The sequence below is a fragment of the Cyrtonyx montezumae genome, unplaced genomic scaffold (assembly GCF_038088225.1).
Source record: "Cyrtonyx montezumae isolate F1298 unplaced genomic scaffold, pur_monq_1.0 scaffold_10, whole genome shotgun sequence".
Taxonomy (NCBI): Eukaryota; Metazoa; Chordata; class Aves; order Galliformes; family Odontophoridae; genus Cyrtonyx; species Cyrtonyx montezumae.
The window spans coordinates 35270656-35296521 of record NW_027071826.1 but is presented as its reverse complement, the minus strand read 5'-3'; the positions used below and the strand labels follow the sequence as shown (position 1 = coordinate 35296521).

The 25866-nt window shown below is 47.5% G+C and overlaps 1 protein-coding gene across 2 annotated transcripts; it reads left to right on the top strand.

Annotated features, from left to right (window-relative positions):
• The first annotated feature begins 872 nt into the window (after positions 1–872).
• ARHGAP1 (Rho GTPase activating protein 1) lies at positions 873–22331 on the top strand. Of its 2 annotated transcripts, none has more exons than XM_065754878.1 (13): positions 873–919; positions 4795–4978; positions 5481–5573; positions 15607–15694; positions 15911–16042; positions 16472–16558; positions 17158–17256; positions 17950–18057; positions 19280–19356; positions 19775–19852; positions 20409–20537; positions 20757–20860; positions 21814–22331. In XM_065754878.1, the coding sequence occupies exons 2-13, from the start codon at positions 4840–4842 to the stop codon at positions 21991–21993; spliced, it is 1314 nt and encodes a 437-aa protein (XP_065610950.1). In that variant the 5' UTR covers positions 873–919; positions 4795–4839; the 3' UTR covers positions 21994–22331. The 2 variants fall into 2 exon arrangements, with proteins under 2 accessions (XP_065610950.1, XP_065610951.1); XM_065754879.1 differs by lacking the exon at positions 873–919 and adding an exon at positions 1226–1509.
• The last annotated feature ends 3535 nt before the right edge of the window (positions 22332–25866 follow it).

Here is a 25866-nt window from a genome sequence, read left to right as displayed (position 1 = left end):
TGCTAATTCTGCTGGGTGCTAAGCCACAGAGCCTTGTTGTCACAGGGACACTGTAGAGCTCATTTTCTGCTTCATTTTGGTTTTCACCCCTTTCTAGTATTTTGTACAGAAGAACAGACTGTGCACAGGTGGGCCCTGCCCGTGTGGGAGATGAGATGGCACTACAGCTCTGGCAGTCTGGTTGAAGGTGTCACCCGGATGCACCTCTTTGTCCCATCTCCACTTTTGCTGCTGTGGATCCATAATCCACACCCTTGTCCAGTTCTCCCCTGCCCTGCCATTGGCTTGGATGTTTGAGATGGCCTCGAGGTGCCAATTTTCAGTCCTCGGCACTTTGGCTTGCCACGGCTCACGTCTGAGAGAAGCGCTTTCCTCTCCTGGCAGCGTACGGAAGCGTTCGGTGGCTGGCCTCCTAGTTTCAACGGGGACGTCAAGGACTCTGGTTTCATCAGGCCCCGCCCTGGAGAAGTTGGAATAGCCTGCACAAACACAAAAGCACGCTGAGCGAATTAACGCTGGCTGCTGCTGGCTCAGCGTACGAACCTTGGAGACAGACACCGCTGCCCAGGTCTCTGCGGGAAAACCATCGCCTTCTACGGATTCGTTGACCTGGTTTTTTTTAACCGGGGAAGGTGGGTAAAGTTTCTCTTCCCTCCCGGCAGAGGGTCTCTGGGCAGTACTTCCGAGACGCGGCACCCTGCCCGGCGGGGCGCCCCGCCGCTCACCTCCGCCGGCCGCGGCTCCCGGTCGGCGGCGCCCACGCGCCCCACATGCCGCCGGAACGGTACGAGGGGGCGGCGGGCGCGGCCGGACGGCGTCCCGCGACGGGCGGGGCGGCGTTTCCCCGGCGACGGGCCGCGCTTCCGGCGGGAGGCGGATGCCGGTGGGGCCTGGCGGGCGGGCCGGGCGGAGGCCGCAGGTACCGGCGGCGGCGGGCCGGGCGGATGGGCCCGGGGCGACGAGCCCCTTAGAGGGGCTGTGCGTTTCGGGTGGTAGCGGGGAGGCGGAGGGCGGGAAGTGACCCCGCTCGGGTGACTGAGTCGAGCTCGTTGCACGGCCGCATGTCCGAGTAGAGTCGGTCCCGGGGCTGTGTCGTGTGGGTCTGCTGCTGGGTAACTTCTGCTCGGTGGTTTATGCAGTGGGGAGAACAGCCCTCCCGCGGGGCTGTACCTAGTAAGAGTTCTTACTCCTGATGTTTTCATTAGCGGGGTGCGTCACTGAACGGTGTTAGCTGTGAAGGCTGTAGCACGGTGCAGGAATTCGGGTGGTGTGTGCGGAAAACACTGAAGTTTCTGCGATTGAAATGAAACCGGCGCTCCGGGCTGTGCCGGTACCTGCACAGGCAGATTTCAGCATGCGGATGTACTTCAGATTTCAGCATGCAGATGTACTTTGGAACTAATGGTATATCTGGAAGAAAAAACAAACAGGAAAAGGAAACTGCAGAGTAGATACGGCTCGAGAATAAGTGCTGGTGGGGTGGTGGCCCTGGAACTGCGTGCACAGAACGTACGTGAGCAGCAGCTACCAAGGCGTTGTGGTGGTGAATTCTGGCAGGATCTTGTGTAAGGAGTGTCCTGTTCAGGGTCTGTGTGAAAATTGCGTTGTAGAGGGCTGAAGTTTCCCTCCTGCAGAACGTGCTGTTCTGTACCACATCTCTGCTAACAAAAAAAAGTCTTTTTTTGGCTGCAGAGCCAAGGCATGTGGCTTAGTGAGTGCTCAGAGCAACACGGAGAGAGCAGAAAACACTTGGGAAGAATGGAAGTGGTTGACTCTTTAGAGAAATGCATCTGGTGCAAAGTGCGATTCTTTTGTTTTGAAATGTATCAGTAGGCTTTTAACTTTTAAATCTGGGAACATAATTGTCCTTACATTTTGATTGGCTGTGCAGGGTGTGTGGTTTGCATCTTGTCGTGCTGTTTATCTGCTGAATGTGACGTTCTGTGATTGTGTTACGTCTGGTGAAGTGCTGTTCTCCGATGGCTGTTTTGCCCTTATACTGATGTGGGATGGATGTCACAGGCAGTGGCAGGTCCCGCTTACAGCTCGTTTTGAGTAGACAGAAAAAAAATCTCATGCAGCTGCTCTTCCAGAAAATACAGTGTGTGTAGTCTTGTGAGGATCTTAGCATAAGGACTGTCCTGGTTTCAGTTCCACGTTTAGTTTCTTACCTCCCAGCTCTCACCTCCAGGTGTCCTTCTCAGTGCCCAGTATTCCTGGACATTTAGAGCATTATGTTTCTCAGAATTGCTCTGACGTGAGAGACTTAGTGCTTCTGTCTTTTGCACCAGTAGGAAAGGGCAGGGGAAATTCTGCAGAAAGTCCTCTGGAGCTCTCTGGGACCTGCAGTCTGCTTCACAAGCAGAACCTGAAATCTAAGAGGTCTTCTCTGGGTTCTCCTGCCATATGAGACGCTAACCTAGAGCCAAGGAAGAGAGCTGCCTGTCCGATAGTGAACAGTGCAAGGAGATGCCTGTGGAGCCTGCTCTGCCTTCCAAGGGGGAAGGCAGGTTTGGGCAAGAGTGTACCCGCTGGTCTATGCCCTGGTCACCTCTGCCTTCCTCATGGTGCTACACTAGGATTAATTCTGGGAGCATGCCAAAGGGAAGTCCCCCGGTGCTGTCAGATAACCAGTACTTATGGCCCTGGTGGTATGCTATCAGTTGTCTCTGAAGCCAAGTTGTGGTCCTTGTAGTGAGAAGCAGGGAAATTTGGTGTCTTGCTGGCCCTGTGGCAGTACTATTGCTGTTCTGCAGGAAGGTTTGGATTTGGTCCTTGCGTGCATCAGGACTGCTCAGGGGACGCTGTTGTATGGGGCGTCAGAAGCCTGGCAGAGAAGGCATCTCCCTGGGTCAGGCGATGGCAGCGCTGGAGTGAGGAGAGGAGTGCTTGGGGGCTGTGGACGCTTTTGTTGCCCTGCACAGGGCTGGGCGGTGAGGCTGCTGAGCTGCAGCGGGCGTGCTTTCGGCGCACTGACTCATTGCCTGGCGTTACCATGGAAATCAGAGCAGTTGCTAGGGGTGGGGAGTTGCTTGTCATTTGGCCGTGTTGCTGCGTGGTTCCGGCATGAGCTCATGGTTCAGAAGAACCTGATTTCTTCTGAGAGCAGAGAGGTCAGGCAGCTCTCGATCCTTGCGGGAAGGCAGGGAATGACTTTTCTCGGGCCTCTGCTTGGCTGCAGCGGTCAGACTTTGTGTGTTTGCCATACAACCTTGACCGTCCATTCCCCAGATACATCTTGCTCTTTCATATTTTGGGAATCTAATTCCATTTGCTTAGCAAGGCCCTTTGCCCTCTGGGAGCCTGAGAGAAGTGAAAACTAGTTGTAAACTGGTGATGAAGAGATAAGGGAGGACAGGAGGTAACCTTTTGAAGTAATCTAGGGGGAAGGGGACAAATGGTGACTGTTCCATTTCCTTTTCTTTCAAAATACACCAAACTTGGTCTCAAGTATTGCCCAAACGTGGCTGTGACACCTTGCAGTGTTGGTCTCCTACAGGTCTTGTCCTCAGGAATCTCTGTCTCTGGACAGATACACACAGTCAAGCTCTATGGATGGAAGATGCAGTATATTGTTGCCCCCTGCATTCTGCTAAAATAAATAGCTTTACTGTGGATATCTTTCCAGGCAAAGGTAGCATGCCTCCTCAGATCATCTTTGAGCTCTTTGCTCTGCTCATAAGGCAAAACAAGTATAAGCCTGTCAGAGCAGCAGTGTTGCAGGGAATCTTGCTGATGCAAGGTGTCATTTTGTTTTCCTACAGTTCCTCTTGGCCTGCTGCCTGTTGGCTGTTGAATTACTGTCCATGTGGTGATGCTGATTTAGGTCCGTTTGAGCAGTTCAGGTTGGCATATCTGTCCTGTCCTGAGTTTCCTTGCTTGATTCCAGCAGACTGACGTTAGTGGGTGACAGTTGTTTCCTGGGGGTCTTCCCCGAGGAGCAGTGCCCTTAGGAGATGCCCTGTGTTGTCCTGGTTTACTTTTGGGTTTGACACATCTGCTGCTCCAAGTGAGGGCGAGAAATATTTGCAAGAGCAAACACAGTTTGTTTGTTTCTTGGACCCACCAAATTCCTTGTTATCCTTAATAATATTGCATGTTTGGTGAAAAATACTCATTCTAGCAATAGGGCTTTAAACTGAAGCAGTGATTCCTGTACTTTTGCAACTGTTCAGCAGAAGTATTTACTGGGTGATGCTGAAAGGAGATTAAGGTGTTATGTGTATAGTACTCTCCATCTTACTAGCCTAAAGAATCCTCCTTTAAGAGGCTCTGAGCTGTTGTCTTTTATGTGCAAATCCCAGCACGCTAAAGCACCCGCTTTGTTGCTGCTGAGAGCTCTGACCCTCCCTTATGGGGAGAAGGGGGGTGATTCCTGGGAAAGCTTCCAGTGCTGGGCCAACTATGGAAAGAGCTGGGCTTTGTGACAGCCCTTCAGAGGGAGGGGAGCTCTTAGTTGCAGTGAGTGTATTGGGCAGGGGCTGCCGTAGCCTGTTGCCTTCCTTGACATCTTGCTGCTGCTCTGGTTTCAGGAGAGAAACTAATTTGGACACAGCTGTGATCAAACAGCCTCACTGAGAGGGTTGGTATAGACTCCTGATGTGCTTTTGATAGCAACTGACACAAAAGAATCTGACACATGTCAGCGCTCCTGGCTTGGAGGAGGAAGAGGGGGAGGGGAAGCATGGTCTTTGGATAGGTAAAGATAAAACAGGCTTTAGGGAAAATCAGTGAGGAGAGCTTCTGGGGGATGGAAGCCTGTGATCTCTGTGTCTCACCTAGCAATCTCTGCAGTCCTTGTTCTAGACTCTGTGAAATAAACTGTGTTGTTTGGAGACCATGGCTACAGACCCACTCTCAGAGCTTCAGGATGACCTGAACTTGGATGATACCAACCAGTCCCTCAGCCAGCTCAAACTGGCCTCCATAGATGATAAGAACTGGCCAGCAGACGAAGATCCTGCTTTTCCCAAAACAGGTCAGTATGCTTCTTGTTTGGGATCTGGGTTTAGGCCAAAAAAGAGTAGTTCTCCTGCAGCACTGTAGTCATATCTACATACGTAGAGAGTCCCGGCTCCACCTGAAAGCTTTATAGATGCGTTTCTATTGCGTCACACCCAAGTGAATTAGCTCTTCCATTGAACAGCACTAGAAGTTCAAGGCCAAAGGTTGTAAATATGCTGTTCTCAGCTATGGCACCAACTGTACTTTGGTGGTGACAGCATGGCTACACTGTAAGCCCTGAAGTGTCCTCTCTTACGGTCTCTTGCAGGATAGTTTGATCTGCCTGGGTGGAAGGGTCTTGAACTTCCATGTGGGAGATAACTCTGGAGAGCTGGGCTCTAAAAGCCTGTATGAATCCAGTCAATTACTGTGCTGGGAACTGTTGCTCAAGGAGATCAGGGAAACTAGCTCAAGGGCACATAGAACAGACATCCAGATCCATTCTTCTAAGTGGTTATTCCATATGTTTTGTGCAGAGGACTCCAAAGGCTCCCCTGAGCCTGTCACTCACCTGCGATGGGATGATCCCTACTATGATATCGCCAGGCACCACATTGTGGAAGTAGCAGGTAATGGCCTTTTCTTTCTGTTTTCTCCTTTGATAAACTTTGCAGCTGGGCCGAGGAAGGCTCCTTTTTAATATAGTGGTGGGATTAGGAACTTAGAGCAAACAGTCAAGAAGTTTGATGCTCCCACATGGCAAAGGAGCATCAAACTTCTTGACTGTTTGCTCTAAGTTTTGATTTTCCATTCACCTTGGTTAAACCTGTTTTCTCTGAGTTTTGTTGTCTTGATTATATTATCAGCAGGACTTGGTTGCTTTAGCTGAATTGCTTTAGGTGTGGCCCTAAGCACGAGATGTGGATTCTGTGTGATAATGTCACAGAAATTACGTAGTCATGCATCACAGTTTTGGGCTTCCTCAGCTGACTGAGTAGATCTGGAAGCTTTATTGTATCTGAATGGCCAGGGCTCGCCATCCTGGGCATACGCAGTATATTTTAGAGAGCTGAAAAATGGGGAAGAGGCCCAAGGCCACTGCAAGTAAGGATGTGATCACTCAGTCACAAGCATTCTGATTTCTTCTGTATGGTTGTCTTACCAGTATTACTTTAATTGAACTAACCCTTAGTAATTTCCTACTGGGACCTCCATGAGAAAGACAACACGGGATAATCTTCAGTTTGCTATGGTAAGTGTGAGGGAAGGGTCATTCTAGTTTGTGTTGCATTCCCCATTTAAGAAAAAATGCCGCTTCGACCTGCTGGGACTTGGCGCACTTCCTACTTGACTGACTGCAGCCACCTCATCCCCTTCCTCTTGCCCTTTCTCTGTACCTTGGTTCTTGCCCCAAATATGAATTTGCAGAGAAGCAAACTGAAGTCCCTCCTGATCAAGGGTTGTTCTGCAGAAGGGCTTGATTGGACGGGAGATGTTTGTGGGCAGTTTACCTTGGTACGGTTGTCCTGACATCAGTCTTTCTTGGGCTGTCATTAGGGTGAGGTTTCTTTCTATTGTCCTTTTTTGATACAAAGGATAATGGCAAACTTAAAACCTCACTCTTCTTTGTCTCCCTCTGTGTCTTTGGATGCTGGATGACAGGTATTTAGCCTCTGAGCCATTGTGTCTTCAGTTTTTCTACAAGTGCTTTGATTTGCAAATATGTTATGAACCCTTTCTGTGGGCAGGCGTTTCAGGACAGGAGTTAATATTGAGTCAGCACTAGCCTTCCTGCTGCTGAAACTGGAATGGAACAGATGTGTGGACTCCTGCCATTTCACTGGTAATAGCTGGAACATAATGTAAACAGTAGAGGAAACTGTTGTTTCTAAGCTCTGGGAGCTTGTGAGTTAAATAATACTGTTGTTCACCCCAGACAAAACCCAAGAGCTTAGCAGAGTGCTTAGATCACAGACATTGATAAGACTGGAATGTCATCAGCTCAGAGAAGGATACACTTTGTGGGTAGCCTGATATAAGCACCAGTCTTTCTGTGGGATTTCTGTTCTGGTAAGAGCACAATGGTTGTTTTACAAGCCCTCAGAATGGAGAATCATCACAAGGGAAATACATCTCAGTGGCTGCTGGAAAGCAGCCGTTTGTTACAGATGTCTAGTGCAGCACATGAAGAATTTCCTCACTTCCAAGAAGGAATTCAGGGAGCTATGATGGCTGCCTGGGAGATGTGCTTGCATTCTGAAGTAGCTTTCTTCTCCACCGTGGTTTGAATTTGTGTTTCTGGTGAGTTCTCTGGCCTCATGTCTGTGTGCAGAAGCATCTCGAGGAGCCATCTGTTGTTGGCTGTTAGGGGCTTTTCACCAGAGCTGGTTTATCTGAAAGTGTATGATCGTTTCCCCCCAAAAATCTGGTGCAGTACCTTACTTGAGTAAGGAAACACAGCTCTGGATAGGGGATTTGTTGGCACCTGGTTTCTGAGGCTCACTTCTCTCTCATCTCCTGGAAGTGGGAACTATGATGGGTCTGGAATTGTAATTTGGGCTCTGAGGTGAAGCAGTTTGTTCAGTTTTCTTGGTCAATAATTAATAACATTAACTGTTTAGAGAATCAGTGTAATGTTCTTTGGGCTGTTGCTGGAAGTGAGCAGTTTGGGAAAATCTGGAAAAATCCGTTCAGAAGTAGCCTGAGGAACCAAAAATCTCACTGGAGGATTGAAATGAAACTGGATCTGGCTGTACTGACAAGTTGTGCTCGTCAGCACTTTTAGCTGCAGCGAACATTTGCCACGCTGAGCCTGAAACAAGGTGGCTCCACCCTGGCTCTCTTGTAATTATTGGCAAATGGTAGCAGATGAAGGGTAGTTTTATCCATTCTGCTGTTTTATTAGCTTTCTCTTCTGTGTGCTTCCCTGTTTTACACTGTGGAGCAGAAAGCATATGGCTAAATCTGTTTGTGCTTTCCCTGAAATGTACTTTGGGTGCTGATGCTATTTTGAGACAGAAGCCTAAGGCTGCTTCCCGTCCTCAGGCTGAGATCCCAGGGTTATCCTGTGTGGTCAAAGCAGTAATTGCTTATTGCAGGATGATGCACAGTGTTCATAAACAGTAAAAAAAAAAAATACTGTTTCAAACCCACTCATTTTCTAGCTGACTTCAATTTATGACTCAGTTCAAGTCATGCTGTGTTTGAATATCATAACTATCTGGCCTTAAGGGGAAGAAAATAATTCAAAAACATTTTGCAGAGTTTGCCAGAAAAATGTGATGTGGTTTTTTTTCCCTGCTTCAAAATAGTGCAGCAGTTCCATGGAATCTCCCTTTGTGCTCTCTGCTCTCTTTGGGGCCTGTGATCTTCCTTGGAAGACACTGTCTGGTGCCTTGGAAGGAGCTGGCATGACATCGCTATCCCTAGCAGTGGTGTGTCACAAGAAGAGAGAGCAAAAGGCTTCCAGGCCACGGTTCTGAGGGATTACAATGGCACATGAATCTATGAGTATTTTAGTTTTGAATCTATGAGTATTTTAGTTTTAGGAAAGCTTCTGTTGGTGCTGGAACATAGTGCTTTTCTGAAGGAAAGCCCTGATACTCTTTGCCTGTCCTTTCAACCTTCAGGTGTCTGTTTCTGGAGCGTCTTAGGGAGGCTATGGAGCAGACTGTGTATGCTTGTGCCCTCGTTGACTTTGAGTTCCTCTTTTTGTGAGCAGATAAATTTGTCTTTGCACATGGCTAAAAATTGGAGTGGAGGTAGCTCAGTTTCACTGCAAAAACCACTTCTGCAAAGTGCGTTTTTTTTCCTTACATCACATAGCATTTGGAGGAAGCACCAGCTTCTGTGGTTCAAGGCTGTTGATGAGCTATCCCAAAGTTTGTTAAGAGTTTTTGTTTCTTAATGCAAATTCTTCTGTGGCAGAGGTTCTCCTTCCATCTGCTTAGGACTGAGGCAAACTAGTGTGGTGTAATCTTGGCCTTGAATTTCAGCAGAGGCTGAATTGCAAGAATATGGCAGGTAGTTAATAACAGTCTAAAGGTGTTCCTACTGGAAATCTGGGATGTGTGGGAAGAGGACGCTAGACTGTTCTCTTGTAACACGTTCCGTCCTTGGTCTTCTGCCCTGTCAGCAGTACTGATCTGTCACCTCTGTAGTCAGTAGGCAAACCTGTATGAGGTACAAAGGGATTCCCATTTTTCCACAAAAACTGTTTTTCTTCCTTTTGCAATAGGAAGATCAGAGTTGACTGTGGAGTTGGGAGATGAATTTGCTGCTGTTCTGGAGCTGGAGATGATGCAGTAGTTGTCAGGAGACTGGCCACTGCTGTCAGCTGCGTAGTCTCTATCTGGTGATCTCAAGGCATTAGATGAGCTCAAATCGTGTATTTGCTAGGCTTGTGGCAAATCTGCTTCCTCACACCATTCAATTGGCAGTCCATAGGGCTGTCTTTGCAGAGAAGGCATGATGCTAGTGTGTAGTAAGATCTGCTGTTGAGGTGGGAAGGTGCAATGGAGTGCAGGGAGTGTATCTTCTTGAATGTTACAAAACTGAAGAGAATGTCTTTCTTAGAGTGTGATACCAAACCTACATAAAAGCTTTGTAGCTGGTTATTGGCTGTGGGTACCAGAGCTGTAACTAGTGCTCGTGATTTGCTGTTGCTGTTGGTGACTGATGGGGGGGGGTGAAAATCTAAGCTTGGGGCACAGTAGCTGCTGTGGCATTAAGCAGGCAAAGGCAGAAGTTGCTGACAAAGCTGATGTCGGAAGTTTGTTGCATTGTGTTTTTGGTTGCCAGTGTACTCATCAAAGGATTCTACAAACAAGGACCCTTTTCCCTTCTAGTATGGTTCGTTCTCGTTGGCTCCGTTAGCACAGGGCACTTGCAGTTCTGCTGTATTTGGATGTAGCTTCTGGCTTTGACTTTTTAAAGAATGTCTGTATGATGCAGATGTGTCGCTTCTGTAGAATTGGGCCCATCCAAAGAAAGCCTAGCTTCTGCCCCACGTTTTGAGATGTGATATCATGGGAACAAAGAGTTTCAAAGAGTGTCTTAAGTTTCTAAGGGAGATCAATGGAACAGAGTGTTTCTCCCTGGAGCTCTGCTCAGCTCAGCCTTCTGTGTCAGTATGTCCATTTGGGTCTGTAGAGTATACAGAGCTGGTGATGGAAAGGGTTCTGGGACAGCAATAAATGCTTTCATAGCCTTCTCCCTGCCCAGAGAAGCGTTTTTTTTTTTTTCCACATCAAATTGGCAATTTCTTTTTTTGTTGTGAATCTAATAAAAATATATATTTTTAAAGCTAACATTGGAGATCTAAATTATCCTTATATTCTTATTAGCAAGTTTGGGCTTCTTTCAAAACAAGCTATTGAGTGTGTTATTTATACGGTGTGATGTCATCTGCTGTATTTCTGTGATTCTTCCAAGGGCCCTTGACTGTCAGAATTAGTCGCATTAAACCCTTTTAAAAGGAGCAGTACAGCAGTTGCCATTTTGTTAGTGAAGGAATAAAACTTCAATTTACAAGGGCCAGAAACTAGACTATAGTTATACTTCATTTGTTGCAACTTGAAGAAAGAGACCCAGCTGTCATGGGTGACAGTAAGCACCTCTACTTGGTAGATATGGCTGCTCTGGAGAAGAGCTTGTGGGAAAGATGGAAGTGGAAGGGGTTTAACTGCTGCAAGACAGCAAGTTGGTGGCAATCTCACTAGACACCAACACTTTTTACTCGAGATTACTTTCTGGGAAAGAATGCAAAACTTGGCTTGCTATAACTTTGTTTCTGTTCCTCCAGACCAGGGTGCACTTGATGGGGCCCAACCAGGTAGGTAGATTTTTTGTGATACTGTAGATCATGGTATTCCTTTAGCATGACTGTGGCCTGTAGCTGGGTTATCTCAAGGGAGCCCAAACTTTGCTCAGCCTCCGGCCGTGCTGGCAACTTTTCAGGAGTCCAAAGGCTGCACCAAATTGTTGTCTAAGGACAGCAGCTCTGCCTCAGGCACAGCGGAATCATCTGAGCCGAATTTGGCCTGCGGGCTTTCCCTGTGGCGCTTTGGGGCTCTCGGGTCTCAGTGTAAATTCTGTTCCTCTTCTGGTGGTGGCCTGCTGGACCGGCTCAGTTTGAACACTTACCCTGTTGTTGCGTGCTCTAGAAGTTCATCCTAAGATTGCTTCCTCTCCCTTTATAAGACCTGCTGCTGAATTCAGCTGTTATGCAGCTGGAGCTACAATTGGATTCTCCAGATGGAAGCTACTGTTACTGTAGTTTCTTCTACATTTGGCTGCAGAGATGTTGTGTTTTGGTAACTTGTGCCTCATTCTAGCCTGAAGCTGTGCTAGGCTACTGAGCATCCTTGCTGAGCATTCGTTGATATTCTGGACTTCAATCCCAAGCCTTAAGAACTTGGCTGCCAGTGCTTTCTCACTTCTCAATGCAGCTAAAATTCTCTTCTGGTGTGAAATTCTTTCTGCTGTTTCTGAACAGCAGGCCAGGAGCCTTTGCACAGTCCATGGAAATTATGATCCTCATCACCTTGTTATATGGATGCATCTCCCCTGTTTGCTGTGTTCTGATGGAGGCATCCTCCCATTTTGCATTCTCTTAGCTGATTCTCTAGGCTTTTTAAATTCTGTTTTGTATCAGTTAAGGCTTTAGTCACTTGATAAGGCTTTATAATCCTGGCAGTGTTTGAGTATTGGGAATGTCTAGGTGGAAGCTATTATGTATTAAAGCCACTTTGGGCTTCTTACTTTCTTTTCCCAAGAGGCTAAAGCCACTTTGGACTTCAACATACATCAAAAATCTATGAATGATACTTAAACACTGCTCATCTGTGTTCTGTGGGAGCCTGAAATGACATTAGAGAAGGTGTTTTGTTTTTGAACTGCCAGTGGCTCTGAAAAGCATCCTAAGCTTTGTGAAACTTGGAATAGTGTTCCAGATTTCTGCAGTGATGTCCCTTCCTCATCCCTGCACTGCCAACTTTGTTGTTCTTCTGATACCACTAGCTTTGGTGTCAGGTTTGGTCTGTCTGCATTCTTTCAGTGTTGAAGTACCAATTTATTCTCATTTGAATCTTCCATCAAAGTGAATCCTTGCCTGAGAGCACCTGGTGAATAAACTGGGTCCTCAGCCTGCAGTTCTCTTGCTGGCTGAGTAAGATGATCACATCAGATCGTGACAGAAAGGCTGACTGGTAATTTTCATGAAAAGCACTTAGAAGTGCAGAGCAAGATTTGCAAGTTTGTATTTTCCATATTGGCTGTGCAGATATGATTAATACTGAGTTCTGTCTCAGGACTACGCTATCTTAATATGAATTTCTCCTGATATATTTGCATTGATGCAGATTGACATCTGAAACATTAGTTTTGGCTTTTCAACTTCATTCCTTCCAGAAGTTTACTCCTGCTCTGATGGTTTGGCTCTGTGAGTCGTACACCAATGGGTATAACTGCTTCTTTTTTGGTTAGTTCTCAACCATTCCTGAGAAGCTGAGTAATTACTTTGTGGTCTGCAGTTGTGTACAGTAGAAATCTTAGCTACTTGCAATTGCAAAGAAGAGGTAAGAAAAGTAGACTTGTAACATTAATATTGCAAACGGACGAGCAAATAGTGTAAGGGATGGAGCATAAGGGAAAGGTCAGATGCAGTAAGGATTTGTTTGGCCTGAGGCAGAGGCCACCCAGAGGCGGTTTCTTCTGGCAATCAAGAATGCATGGAATGGGCTTTATGTTCTTGCTTATAAATTGCAACAACTGATTGTTTATCTTCAGTGCACAAGAGCTGGATTTCAGTATATCTGAAGAAGTCAGACTGATCTGATTGATGTCAGGAGAAAGCAGGATTCTCATTCAGTTGTGTTAAGTGCGTTGACAAGCTGAGCTCAGTGTGGTGAAAGTGGAGTGAAACCCAGATGGGTATGGAATGCTCTTGCAAAAAATCATTTAGATTTGGAAGGCTCCAAGTCCTTTTTCAGTGATCTGAACGACTGTAGATAATCTCTTAGTGTACTTGGCCCTGGAAATTATCCAAGAAAAAACATGCCATCTCTCTAGATTTTTTTCTTTTATTATCAATCCCAGACCTTTTTACCAAGGCTATTTTAACATCAAGATTGTAGACTTTGCATAGGCTCTGCCGTAAGTTTTCATGTCATTCTAGAGGAAGATGCTTAAGCTGTTTGGTTCCCAGCTCGTGATTAATTTATCCAGGCTGGAAGTCAGTGCCCAGGAGGCTGAACTTTATGGCCACCTGTAGCATCACATGAAGATGGTGGTGTGCTGCAGTTCTTCACAACCAAGACCTTCCTTAGTTAAGCCTACAGTCTTCTTTTCAGGCCCTCAGACCATCCCCTTCAATACGAATTGCAGCCTCAGTTAATTGAACCTGTTCTGACTTCAGCACAGAGCTACACCCTGCACAAATCTGTCACCCAGTTTCTTTCATTGCTACAAAACTCACCAGATTCTCAGATGCTACCATCTTCTTGGTGCTATATGTGGGCAGGATCCTTTGTCTTCTAGCAAAGCTGTACAAGCAGAAGAGTAAAAATGTGCAGTATCCTACTTTCCGGGGCTTCTTAGCCTTCATCTTTGTATTTTAGAGAGCTTATGTGCATTTGATCCAGCCCTAAAGCTCATAGCATAAAGCTCATAACTCTGGGCTAGGCAGAGAGTGGGCTACCGTGGGATATGCAATGTGATGTTGGTCTTGTGGCCTGGCTGTGGCTGTATCTGGTTGTTCCAGATGATCCTTGCATCACTCTCTCCTAGTCCTGCTTTCTGGGTCATGTGTCCTCCCTAACTGCCCCTTACCTGCGCATGTGTATGTTATTGTGATGGCCTACGCCAGCCCTTTCCCGGTCTGTACCTGGTACTGCTTCAGGTGTTCCTAACCTTTGTAGAGGCTCTGGCTTGTGTGCATCGATAAATTGTTTTGTGTTGTCTGGTGAGCGACTTGAAAATGAAATTTGAAAAATGGAGGTGAAAAAGAAGAGAGAGAATCTGTTTTTCTGGCCAGGATGGAGGTAAAAGACAGGGTTAACGGCTTCTTAGTGTCGTGGCCTGTGTATGTGAATTTTCTGGCTGCTATTTGAAGCAGCAAATGGTCATCCCTCACTAACAGCCAGTATTCCTGGAAGACTCAGGTTTGTTCTGCAGTTAATGTGGTATCTCAGTTGCTGCATGGCAAGTCTAGCTGGACTGTAGTTGGGTGCTGGAGCACATGCAAGGGTAAAAGAACAGCTGCATGCGCTGAATGCCATAAAGCCAGCATGGGGAAAAGGATGTCTTTCAAGAGGAATGATGTACTGCAGGGTTGTCCTGCATAAGTAGAGATCCTTGCTGCTTTTCTGTGTTGTGGTTTGAATGGGGTGGTTGTGCCATGGGAAAAGGAGGGGGGTGTTCTTGAACATAACCTCAGTAACCCCATTCACTGCTGTGTGATCCTTCTGATTGACAATAATACATAGCTCTCAGAGCCGGGTGAGTAGCTGGAAAGATGGGAAGACTTGAACTCTTCACACTAAAGGAACAGTGGTGCTAAAAAGGCAGGTCATCTCTGTGGAAGCAAATTGGATGGGGTGCCCATTTAGGACAGAACGAGACTTTCCATGAGTCTGTATGTCTGGACCCGGTTCTTAATTATCTAAATCTCTCAGTTCCCCTAGCATGTCTGCTAAGCTTGTCCTTGGCCACCTGCTTGGGTTTTCTTCATGGAGATGGAGAGCTCTGCTAGTAGAAGTATGCTCATGTATGAAGCTGTATTTGGAGGAAAAGCCTCTAGAGGTGGCTGGGAACGGCCCTCCTGAGATGAGGTTGCTTTGTGGATTATTTGGCTCTCATGTGATAGAGATTGTTTTCTGCTGGGTTTTTGACGTAGAATACTTGGCTATACCACATTTTGCAGCTCTTTCCAGCTCAGATTGGGAAAATACCATTTTGAATGGAAAAGTCTAGGAAGCAGTGAACAGTAGCTTGTTCTGCAGCACACACCTCCCCCGGAGCTCTACCCAGAGAATCCAGCAGCCCCAACCCAATCCATCTGTAGAAGGGCCCTGTAATGATGCTTACTTTTTTCTGGGATGTGGCTGGGACTGCCCATTTCTGGGAATTCCTTGGTTTCAGTGGTATGGAGTGGCTTCATTCTGTGTGCAGAATGAACCTTTTGGTGAAGTGAGAAATGCACACACCAGACCATGAACAGTTAGTCTGGGACTGCGTGCAAAAGAGTTGGAGTGGTTATTGTCCCTGTGAGGGGTGTTTTTCCTGTGTCTCTGTATGCGTGCATGTGACAGGTGCGGTGCCCCCAGGGGCAGCGTTGCAGTATTGACACTGTATACTGCAGGCCTCCATTTGTATATGCCCTGAAGCACCCTGGCTTCCAGTTCTTCCTCTTCTTTCAGGGCTGAAGGATGGACTCTGTTCTCTATTCACGTTGCCAACTTGTCAGGCCCTTGGTGCTCAGGTTTCTACTTTCATCCTAGGCCCATGACAATTCTGCTAAAAATCAGGTTCATCTTTGCTGTCAGCTTTGGCATTCTGGACTTCAGCCTTGTTATGGGGGTTTCCCATGTTCCATTTCCCTTCTGCTGTCAAAACCACAGAGTAGTTCTGGAGCTTGTGTAATCTCTGACATTTAATCTGCAGGTGATGACAAATATGGAAGGAAAGTCATTTTGTTCAGTGCCTGCCGGATGCCCCCAAGTCATCAGCTTGACCATGTGAAGCTGCTGGGGTGAGTAGGGTCTTCAGAGGCTGCTGTTAATATGATTTCCAGATCTTTGATTCCTGAGGACAGGTCTGTGTGGAGTATTGTCTTTATCTGGATATGTCCTTTCAAAGCACTTTCCTCCATTGCTGAGGATACAATCTTCTGTTATGACACACTGAAGGGAAGAAGAGCCTCAATGTGACAGAGTATGAAGTGAGTTCATGAGCTGTCTATTTTCAGGTACCTGAAATTCACACTGGACCAGTACGTGGAAAGTGATTACACGCTGGTGTATCTACACCATGGCCTGACTAGTGAGAACAAGCCATCCCTGAGCTGGCTGCGGGATGCCTACAGGGAATTCGATCGCAAGTGAGTAGGGATAGCAGGCAAGGCTGTAGATACTGCTCTGTAGTCTAATACAAGAGATCTTTCCCCTTTTTCTCAAGTAGCTTGGTGATCATGCCTAATTCTACTGCTTGTGGAGCTAGATTTTCATCTGCTGCAGGCTGAATTGTGGGATGCACAGCTGCTTGCCTCTTTTAGGACAACAGGCGAACAGCAGTGTACCAGGAAGCAGGGTATAATTGTTATTTCCTGGTGAAGCTGGTCACTGCTCCTGTGCAAATCTTGGGCATCCTGACATGGCTATGAAGCATGGAAGAACAGATGCCATGAGCGACTGGGGAGTGGTGAGGCAGAACGCAAAAGAATTGGAACACCTAGAGTGTCTTAATCTTGTGAAAAGGTTGGTTCCCCTTCTTAAAGCACAGTTCATCCTCACTTAGCTTCTCTTGGCAGGTACAAGAAGAACATCAAAGCCTTGTATATTGTGCACCCGACCATGTTCATCAAGACACTTCTGATTCTCTTCAAGCCTCTGATCAGGTAGGAAGCAATACAGGAGGCTCACTCAAATCCTCACATTACTGGGGAATAATGGAACATTTCTGGGGGAGCACAAGGTATTACACAGGCTACCAAGCCTGTTCTGCAGCCTCAGACCCTGTGCTGTCCCTGCCCTCTTGTTTCTGAGCTCAGAAATATTCACGCATAAGAAATACAGTTTGCAGAGCTGTGCTGCTCCCTTGCTATCCAACCAACTAGAAATAATGTGTATAGATTCTGCTAATAATAAAAAGGAACTGAGAGCATCAGTGCAAATTCTGTTAACTCATTGTGTTGATGCTGAAATTCTAACTCCGTAAAATAATGGAAAATAAAGGTAGTTATTTCCAGCTGCTGCTTAGGAGGGAAAAATCCAGGGCTGCCTTTGTTAGGGCTTCTAACATGACCTGGAAAATCTTGGCAGCTCAAAGTAAAATACATGACTTGGACAGCTGTGTGGGCAACATCCCTGCTGCTCAGCCATGCCTACCCCTTTGCCTCATCAGTGCTTCATTCAGACCCCTGCTCTCCTTGCCTGCAAGAAATCTGCTTTTCAGATCCTGGATTTCTCACATACTTACTTCTCTCTTGTTTTTCAGCTTTAAGTTTGGACGGAAGATTTTTTATGTGAACTTCCTTAGTGAGCTGGAGGAGTATGTAAAGCTGGAACAGTTGGGGATCCCAAGCCAAGTGCTGAAGTAAGAGTGCTGCTTATCTTCCATTTGTTTAGGGCTCTAAGAGGGGATTTTACTGGACAAAAGGCAAGGGGAGGAAAGGATTGTTCCACTGATACAGTAGTTTTAGAAGGAGCAGTACAAATTGCTATAAAGACTGTTGTTTCTTTGCGCTGTTTTTCCTGTGTGTCTTTTGTCCCAGTGCCCAATTCTGCCCTTGAAGTAAAAATATTCCACAGGAGCACCCATCAAGCCTCTCCCACTCAACCTCCAGGGGCATTCTGCAAGTTACTGAAGTTAACACTGCCCTGGACCTTGTGGCATGTATCTGCTGTGTCAGGCACCTGTTCTGCTCATTTGGCACAGTTCAACACCTCTTCTAGGCTTCATGAAGTCACCACAATCTTGGTCCCTCACTCACCTGTGCAGTTGTCACATCACAAACAGTCCTGCCCTAGCCTCCTACTTGTGCTGAGGTCTTCAGCTGCTCCAGCTCTTGATTCCATATATATCTTCCTTTCCCCCTACTTTTTTTATGGCTGCCATACATTTGTTCTTGTTGCTCCAGACTTGCCAGTCCTGTTTTTGCATAGGTGACATCAACCATGCTAGGCTGGAGATGTTACCATTGTGTTAGCAGTGGGTCTTGTGCAGTGCTGGGTTTATGCTCTTTCTGGTAGGAGGAGTGGCTTTTTAATAGCCTGTGTTTTGCCACAGATATGATGAGTATCTCAGATCTCTCCAGAAATCTTCACAAGTGCCCCAGAAGCCAACGCCCCCTCGCCCACCACTGCCAAACCAGCAGTTTGGAGTCTCACTCCAACAGTGAGTATCTCTGAGTTTTGTTGCCATTGCCCTGATCTGTCTCTTTTAAGGTCACTGTATTTATAGCTGAACAGCTGCAGAAATGGCTGTAAAATTTCTTGCAGTTTGGACTATAAATCCAATATGCAGAACTATAATCATCCTTCTGAGGAACTCTGTTTGCATCCAGATTCTGACTCAGTTCAGTTCCACCCTCTTCATTCCACGGCTAGAACCTAGATCCTATCTAAATTAGGATGAGATTGTTTCTGTAGTTAGGGCTCATTAAAGGAGAAACAAAATAAGGACCATGAGGACAGCTTTATTCCACTGAAAGCTTTGTCTAAACAAAGGAAGTCTGTAGGAGGCTGAGGTGTTTTTAGGGCTGTGCTATTTTTACTGAGTAGTGCTGCAGATCTGTTTTGTTTTTTTTTTTTAGTTTTTTTCCATATCACTTGTATTCACCCCTGTACTGATTTCCAGCCCCCATTCCTGCACAGTGACGCAGGCAAACACAGACACTGGCAGGGGATAGTGATACTGGCTGAGTGTTGAAGGTATTTTTAACTTTGACTGTGATTTTGCAGCAGGAAAATGAGGAGGAGCCAGGATTGTGTGGCCAGACAGATCCTCTGAAGCAATCTGGGAACACATTCCCCAGCTTCAACACCACACTTCGAGATGTAACCCCTGTGGTACTGTGTGCCTGAGCCTGTTAGTGAGCTGAGAGGGGTGAACAGCTCAGCACCATAAAGTGGTACACAGACTGTCTCATGTGAGAGTTGGCAGCGAATGCCTCAGCATCACTAGGCGTTCCCCAACAACCACTGTGTCAGTTTATTTTCCCTTACAGGAATGGAGTAGATAAACTTATCCCATGTATCAATCTGTCATGTGCCAGCTTCTCTCTGCCCTTGCCCACAAGGAAAAAGACCAAGACAGTTTAACTCTCTTCACCTGCTTTGTAACTAGCAGCCTTACCTTCTGGAAACCCCGCTGTCCTGGTGCTTACACGTAGTCATTTTTTATGGAGGACAAAGAAATACTCCTGTGGCGTGGTAATGGGCCTAGACTTGCTCCAGTGAATTACTTCTCATGGTGGGAGTAACAGGTGAAGCAGGGAGACAGGGCTAGCAAGATACTGTATTGTCCTAGTCAAAGGTAGTACACTTTTAGGCAACTTCAGGTCGCAGGGCAGGGCAGGGAGGATCAGTTGTTGGTGACCTTTCATCTCTTCCCACAGGCTACGGGAGAAGAGCCCTGATCAGTCTCCTGTTCCTCTGGTGGTCAGAGAGACCATTGCTCATTTGCAGGAGCATGGTAAGTGTTAGGGGGAAGCTGCAGCCCTTCTTAATTTTGTACTGTTGGCCTCTCTTCCACCCAATTTCAATCTGCAGTGTGTTCAGACACAGCAGAGCAGCAATCTAGGATAAGGTTTGCAGGCCTGACCCAAGTGAGTTAGCCTTGAAGAGATTGTGCAGTTTCATGGCTGGGAGACATTTTTCTTTCAGTTGTTTATACGTTCACTTGTGTAAGAGAAGTGAATGCTGCTTGTATCCTTTTCCTGCTGCTGGAGGCAGGAAAAATTGCAGTTCTGTAAAAAAATTAAAAATTAAAAAATAAAGGGATTTGTTGGCAACTGTCTGAACAGCCCACAGCATGGATTTGTGACTGTTAATACTAGGATTCCTAGAGACTTCCACATAACCAATACTCCTTCTCTGCTCTTACTGTACAGCTCTTGCAACAGAAGGGATTTTCCGGAGATCAGCAAATACACAGGTTGTCAGGGAGGTCCAGCAAAAATACAACATGGGTGAGTGCTCCAACTCAGCAGAGCCCCTCTCATTCTCTGCCTCCTGCTGTCCTGCTAGAGCTGTGGTGGAGCTGGGTCGGCAGGGCTCCTTGACTTCTCTGATAGGCTTCTTGGTGAAGTGCCATCAGGATATGACCCAAGTTGCAAGGGAGAAACATTTGAAACTGTTCAGTACTTCTGGTTGGTGGGAAGCATAATCCTTTGCACTCTTGTTTCCTATGCTGCCCTTTTCCTGTCTAAATATTTCCCTGTTTCTCAGGATAGGATATGCCATGTTTGTCTGTTTGTACCAAAGGGACTGAAGATGACTGGGAACAAGCGTGGTCATCTCTTTTGTATTTTCTAAAGATGTAGTGCTGGGTTCAGCAGTGCTTTGCATATGCTTTTGGGACACATTTTTCCACTTTGTTAGAAGTTGCAGTGTTTCAATATCCTCTCAATGTTCTTTAAACTATGGCTTCCCCGGTTCTGGGCTGGGACCATCACATCGCATTCTGTGTCTGGAGGAGATCCTACTTTGGCCAGTGAGTGCTGAGTCTCTGTGTTACTTTCTCAGGCATGCCGGTCGATTTCCAGCAGTATGAAGACGTCCACCTCCCTGCTGTGATTCTCAAGACTTTCTTGAGAGAGCTGCCTGAGCCTCTCCTCACTTTTGGCCTCTACAGCCACGTTGTCAGCTTTCAGAGTGAGTTGTAACGAGTGTGCTCCTTCCTCAGTGTTGCAACGGCCAAGGGCAATGGTGTCTTCCAAACCACCCTTGGCTGTGGAAGGGACAGTCCTGCGCGAGATATCCTATGATGGCATGCTGGGCTTTTGCTGGGGTGTGTGCTGAGGTATTCATCTTTTGCATGGAGAGATGAGAATCTCTTACAGACTTACTTGCCTCATCGCTTTTGCTTTTTAGGCGTGGAAGAAGTGAATCGTGTGGATGTCGTTCGCAAAACGCTTCAGAATCTGCCAGAAGAAAACTACCACGTGCTCCGTTTACTGACAGCATTTCTGGTGCAGGTGAGCTGCTCCAAGGCTTGCAAGTTGTCTTTTAGTTGAGCTCCCAGTGCCTTGCATCAGCTTCTCAACTGCCTGCTCCCTCCTTTCCTTTGAGAAGAAATGAATATTATGCTACCAAATTGCCTCTCTTTACCTCATGTTCCTCTGATATGGAGTCTCATGACTGAGAGGCGCAGGCAGGCATGAAGCCAGTATGGTCTGAGCTGAAAGTGTGGAGGTACAACTGCAAAGTACCTGAGCAGAAGATGGGAGTAGAAGAAGGATCACAGATCCACCCTGCCTTCTGCTGCTGGGGAAGCTGTTGCAAGGTTATTCTAGCAAGAGGGAAGATCATTTTAGCGATGATCTGTAGAGATATTGGCTGACAGTGCTCTTGGTCCTATTACATTGTGACCTAGTTGCTGAGCCATAGTGGGATGTAGGAAATGGCAAAATGTTGCTCCTTGCTTCTGGAATGCTGCAAGTTGCGTGTGTTTCCCTCAGACATCTTCTGGCAGTGAGTCTATAGCTTCTGACTGCCACTCTCTTTACATCTGCTCCGGAGAGTCTGTCAGCTCTGGCTTTGGGGGAGGAAGAAGGTAGCTGCTGTGTTGTTCTGCAGCAAATCTAAGGGGAGATGGGAGGCAAAAGGATGAAGCCAGGCTCTTCTCTGTGATGCGTAGCAATGGGACAAGGAGTAATGGCCTAAAACTTGAACACAGCAAGTTCCATACTAACTTATGGAAGAACTTTTTTACGGTAAGGGTGGTGGAGTACTGGAACAGGTTGCCCAGAGAGGTTGTGGAGTCTCCTTCCATGGAGATACTCAAGACCCATCTGGACCTGTGCGACCTATTGTAGGGTACCTGCTTTAGCAGGGGGGTTGGACTCAATGATCTCTTGAGGTCCCTTCCAACCCCTGCACTTCTGTGATTCTGTGATTTCACAGTGTGTTCTCTTTCCTTCCTCCATAGGTATCTGCTCACAGTGACAGAAACAAGATGACAAACACCAACCTGGCAGTTGTGTTTGGCCCAAATCTGCTGTGGGCCAAAGACGTAGCTATCACCCTAAAAGCCATCAACCCCATCAATACCTTTACCAAGTTCCTGCTGGACCACCAGAAGGAGCTCTTCGAGGATGTGGAGGCCTGAATCCCGGCCAGTCCACACCAGCACACTGTGCCCACCTTCCCACCTTTCCCACCTTGTCTTGGAGCTGTGACTAAGTTGTCTCCAATACAAAGGGACTGTTGATCCTATGGGTGATGAGCAGAATGAGGGCTGTGGAGATGGTGGAGAAAGTGTAAGTAAGCAAGCAGGAGACCTGCTGCTCCAGATGGGGATGGGAGCTGGTCTCCCAGCTCCTGTGTGGAGTCCTGCCCCACCTGCCAGTCTGTGCAGCCCCTCCTGGGCTCATCACCAGCCTGCTGCCCTATAAGATGACCAGCCATCCTTTCCTCTTTCCCTCACATATGTTCTATTTTTTTATTTTATTTCATTTTTTTTTTGCCCTCCTGGTCCCCCTCCTCAGCAAAAATCTTTTTTTTTGTTTAAACTCCCAACATCCCCAGCTCACTCCTGTTGTTTCAGCTGGGCTATCAGGGCTCAGGCAAGACTCCCTGGGTATGTGGCAGAGATGTTCTTGCTGTAGGTGCCATTTTTCTGCACTGAACATTCATTCTGCCTTTCCCCAATGGGATCTGAAACACTGAATGGAGTGGGCAGCCCTTGTGCTTCAGGTAGCAACGTGTCCTGCACTTGCCAACACCACTTAAGCCACAAGTTTTTGACAGGCAAGTGAAGGATATGTTCACAGCACATGGGCTGTATAGACCTGCCAGACTGCAACACAGGAATCTGAATTCAGCCCAAATCCCTCCAGGGTCACCTACTCCAGCTACTCTTCAGCTTCAGCTGGAGTGAGGTTCCTCCTGTAGTTACCCAGCTCAGGGGTTTCTGTCCCTCCAGCAGTATTTCCAGCCTGGTTCATGGGAAGGCACATGCCAGACCTGGCTGTGCATGGGTTCTGGTTGGGGCTCTTTCACAGATGGGAGTCTGAATTGTGAAGAGAAAATGCCCTGGTAGCACAGAACTGCTGAAACTTGGAAGATCACTGCCATTCCCTCTGGCAGCAACGCGAGGCCTCTTCTACTCTTTCAGGCATGTGCGTCTGTGTTGACAAACACAAACTGTGTTGGTTGCTTCTTCTCTTCAGACTGAGCAGAACGTTCTCTAGCACAGTGTAACAGTGAGCATGGCCTCGGGGGAAGGTCTAGGGACTGGGACTAACCCTTGCTCTGGAGTGCATCAGGCCAGGTTTAGAAGTTTCTGCCCAGGTGCTGAGCACTCGTGCCAAAGCTGTGAGGCAACAGCTACTCCTTGCAGAGGGCATCGCCTTCTTTCATCCTGGGTTCTTTTCCCCTCTGTCCTACCATGGAAGCCTCATCTGTATGCCCTGGGCATGCCTGGAGAAATCACTGTCTGCAAGGCAGGCTTAGGGCTGGATGTGCCCGGTGCCTTCCCGAAGCAGTGCATCACTGTTGGTTTAGAGGTTGTAGCATGCAGGTTGCCTGGGCTAGAAGAGATCCCTCTCCTTAGCCTGGACCTGACGGGGTGTTTGTGGGGAGCTTCTAGCCTTATTTCTCTGGTGTGTTATACCATTATCTCTTGTGCCCTGCATGCCTTGGCCAGTCCTGCTCCCTGCTGTATTTGGCCACAGGGACAAATGTTTTGGACCAAACAGAACTCATTTTTTAAAAGCTACTGGATGCTAAATAGAATTCTCTTTTTTTGTAGCATTTTAGCCTGATCAAAAGTTGTTGCCCCATTTGTAATGAAAATAAGTGACATCTGCTATGGGGATGATGGAAGTTGCTATTTCTGCTGTGCTGTGGAACGGGGATGGTTGTGAACACAGGAAGCCTGTCAGGGCAGTGCAGGTCTGGCAGCTGGCTTGGAGAAGGCACGCCAGCTTGTGGCTGGAAATGGTGAGCGAGAAACGGAGCATTGCTAAGGCTGGAGGGAGAGATGTTCTAGGACAGGGCTGGGCCTGATCCTTTTGAGGTACAAGGGGACTTTGCCCTCTGGAGGCTACAAGACTGCTTGTTCTCCCTCCTCTGAGAGTAGGAGTCTTCCCTGTTTGGCCAAGAGATGCATACTGTTTTGGCTTAAACAATTCACAGCAGTAACCAAGTAAATGTTTTGCAGGTAAAGATACTCAGCTCCTAATTCACTTTTGATCTCTGCTGAAGTAAGTGAGCAGGTCTGATTTGCTGTGTGGTAGTTATCTGCTATGATGGTCAGTGGGGAAAGAGGTGCACTTGCCACAGTGTTTGCTTTAGGAGCTGAAGCTTCCTGGGCATGCTGGGAGGAGGGGGAAAGCTGAAAGTGCCCAGTGCTCAGCGCCCTGTGCTTCATCCATGCAGTTGCCCTGCTACCCTGCTTCAGTGTGGGGAGAGACCAGTGCTCCAGCTCTGTCTGCAGCTGACTGGCCATGCTTGTATCTCCCTAGAGGAAGGGCAACCTCAGCTATTTCTCCAGGGAGAAATGAGCTCAGGGCCAGGAACACACAAGCTGGGATGTGCTTGTGTGCTGGGATGCAAGGCCTGGGCCTTGCATGCAGATGCAGATCCCTTGTCAGTGAGGCTCTGCAGCAACTAGTACCATTCCCTGCCCAGCAGCCAGGAACAGTGCTGGGAGCTTAGCTGCGATCCAGGGGCAGAGCAGGGATTGCTGCAAGTGTCTGTTCTGTGTGGAGTTTGGTGCTTGGATGTTGTTTTTTTTTTCTTCTTCTTTCTTTTTTTAGTGAATTCTTGAAATAAAGTCTCCTTTTTTAGCCAAATGGAGCCTGGTGCATCTCCTGCAGGCAGGGATAACAGCCTGCTCCAGTTCAGTGCCTGCAGGGAGCAGATTTGGAGGGTGTTCAGGAAGCTGCTGCTGCTCGTGGTGGGAAAGTGCTTGCAAATCCTGGAAGGGACCCAGTGTAAATATCGCCTTTTGTTTGCTGCTCTTCATGCTGGAGCTGCTGGGAGCCCTGGAACAAGCACAGGACCCAGGGCTGCTTTTGCTTCTGCTTTCTGCTCTCCTGAATGCCTTCTGTTGAGATATCCCTCCTGAGACTTGAGTAAGGAACTGGCCTGGTCTGCACGCGGCCTCTGCTGGTGGGCAGCCATGTGCACCTGCATCTGCCAAGGCCTGGGGCTCCCACTCCCTGTGCAGCAGCACAAGGAGCTGAGCTGGCAGGGTGCTGGCCCCGCTGAACCTGGGGGATGGCATCTGGTCAGGGTGCTAATCTTTGGCTATTTCCTCCTTTCTGTAAAGCTGCCCAAGGGTCTCCTCCCTGGTTTGTCTTTCCAGTTAGTGATCAGCCATTTCTCCTTGTGGAGCTGGGAAAATTGATCCGCTCCGACCCTCTGCTTTTTAGCACCTAGCCCGTTCCCCTCTGCTAAGACCCAGTGCTGTCTTCATGGCCCTGCGTCACTCTGACCCTCACTGAACAGTGACACCAGAGCTTTGGGTGGTGCAGAGGGGGCTGGGGCTATCTGAATGCCTTGCGGCCATGTCTGCTAATTAGACAGAGATAAGGGCCAGTTGGGTTCCTGTTTCACACACAGGGGCCCCTGCGCAAAACTTTAGGCATCGCTTTTGTTGCTGGTGTTTCCTGCCTTCTTTTCTGTTGGCGTTTTTCAGGTGCGGGGCTGGGGTTTTCACAGTGGTATTAGTTCACATTGTTTATTTCCTTCTAATCGGCACCGATCTTGTATTTCACAGTTTGCACTTTTTGTATTTCAATAAAATTGGAAATGTAATCCCAGATGCAGGTGTGTCTGTCCAGTGGCAGCCGCTGTGGCACAGCTACAAGAAACAGAGTAAGGCTGCTGTGCTGCCAAGCACAACACGCAGAGAGGAACGCGAGTACAAGATGCCTGCTTTGTGAGTAACGTGGCGCACCAGGCTGCGGAAGCACGGGGCTGGAAAGAGTTGTAGGAAAAGAATGAAGCATTGCGTGTTTGGCTCTTTCTTGAC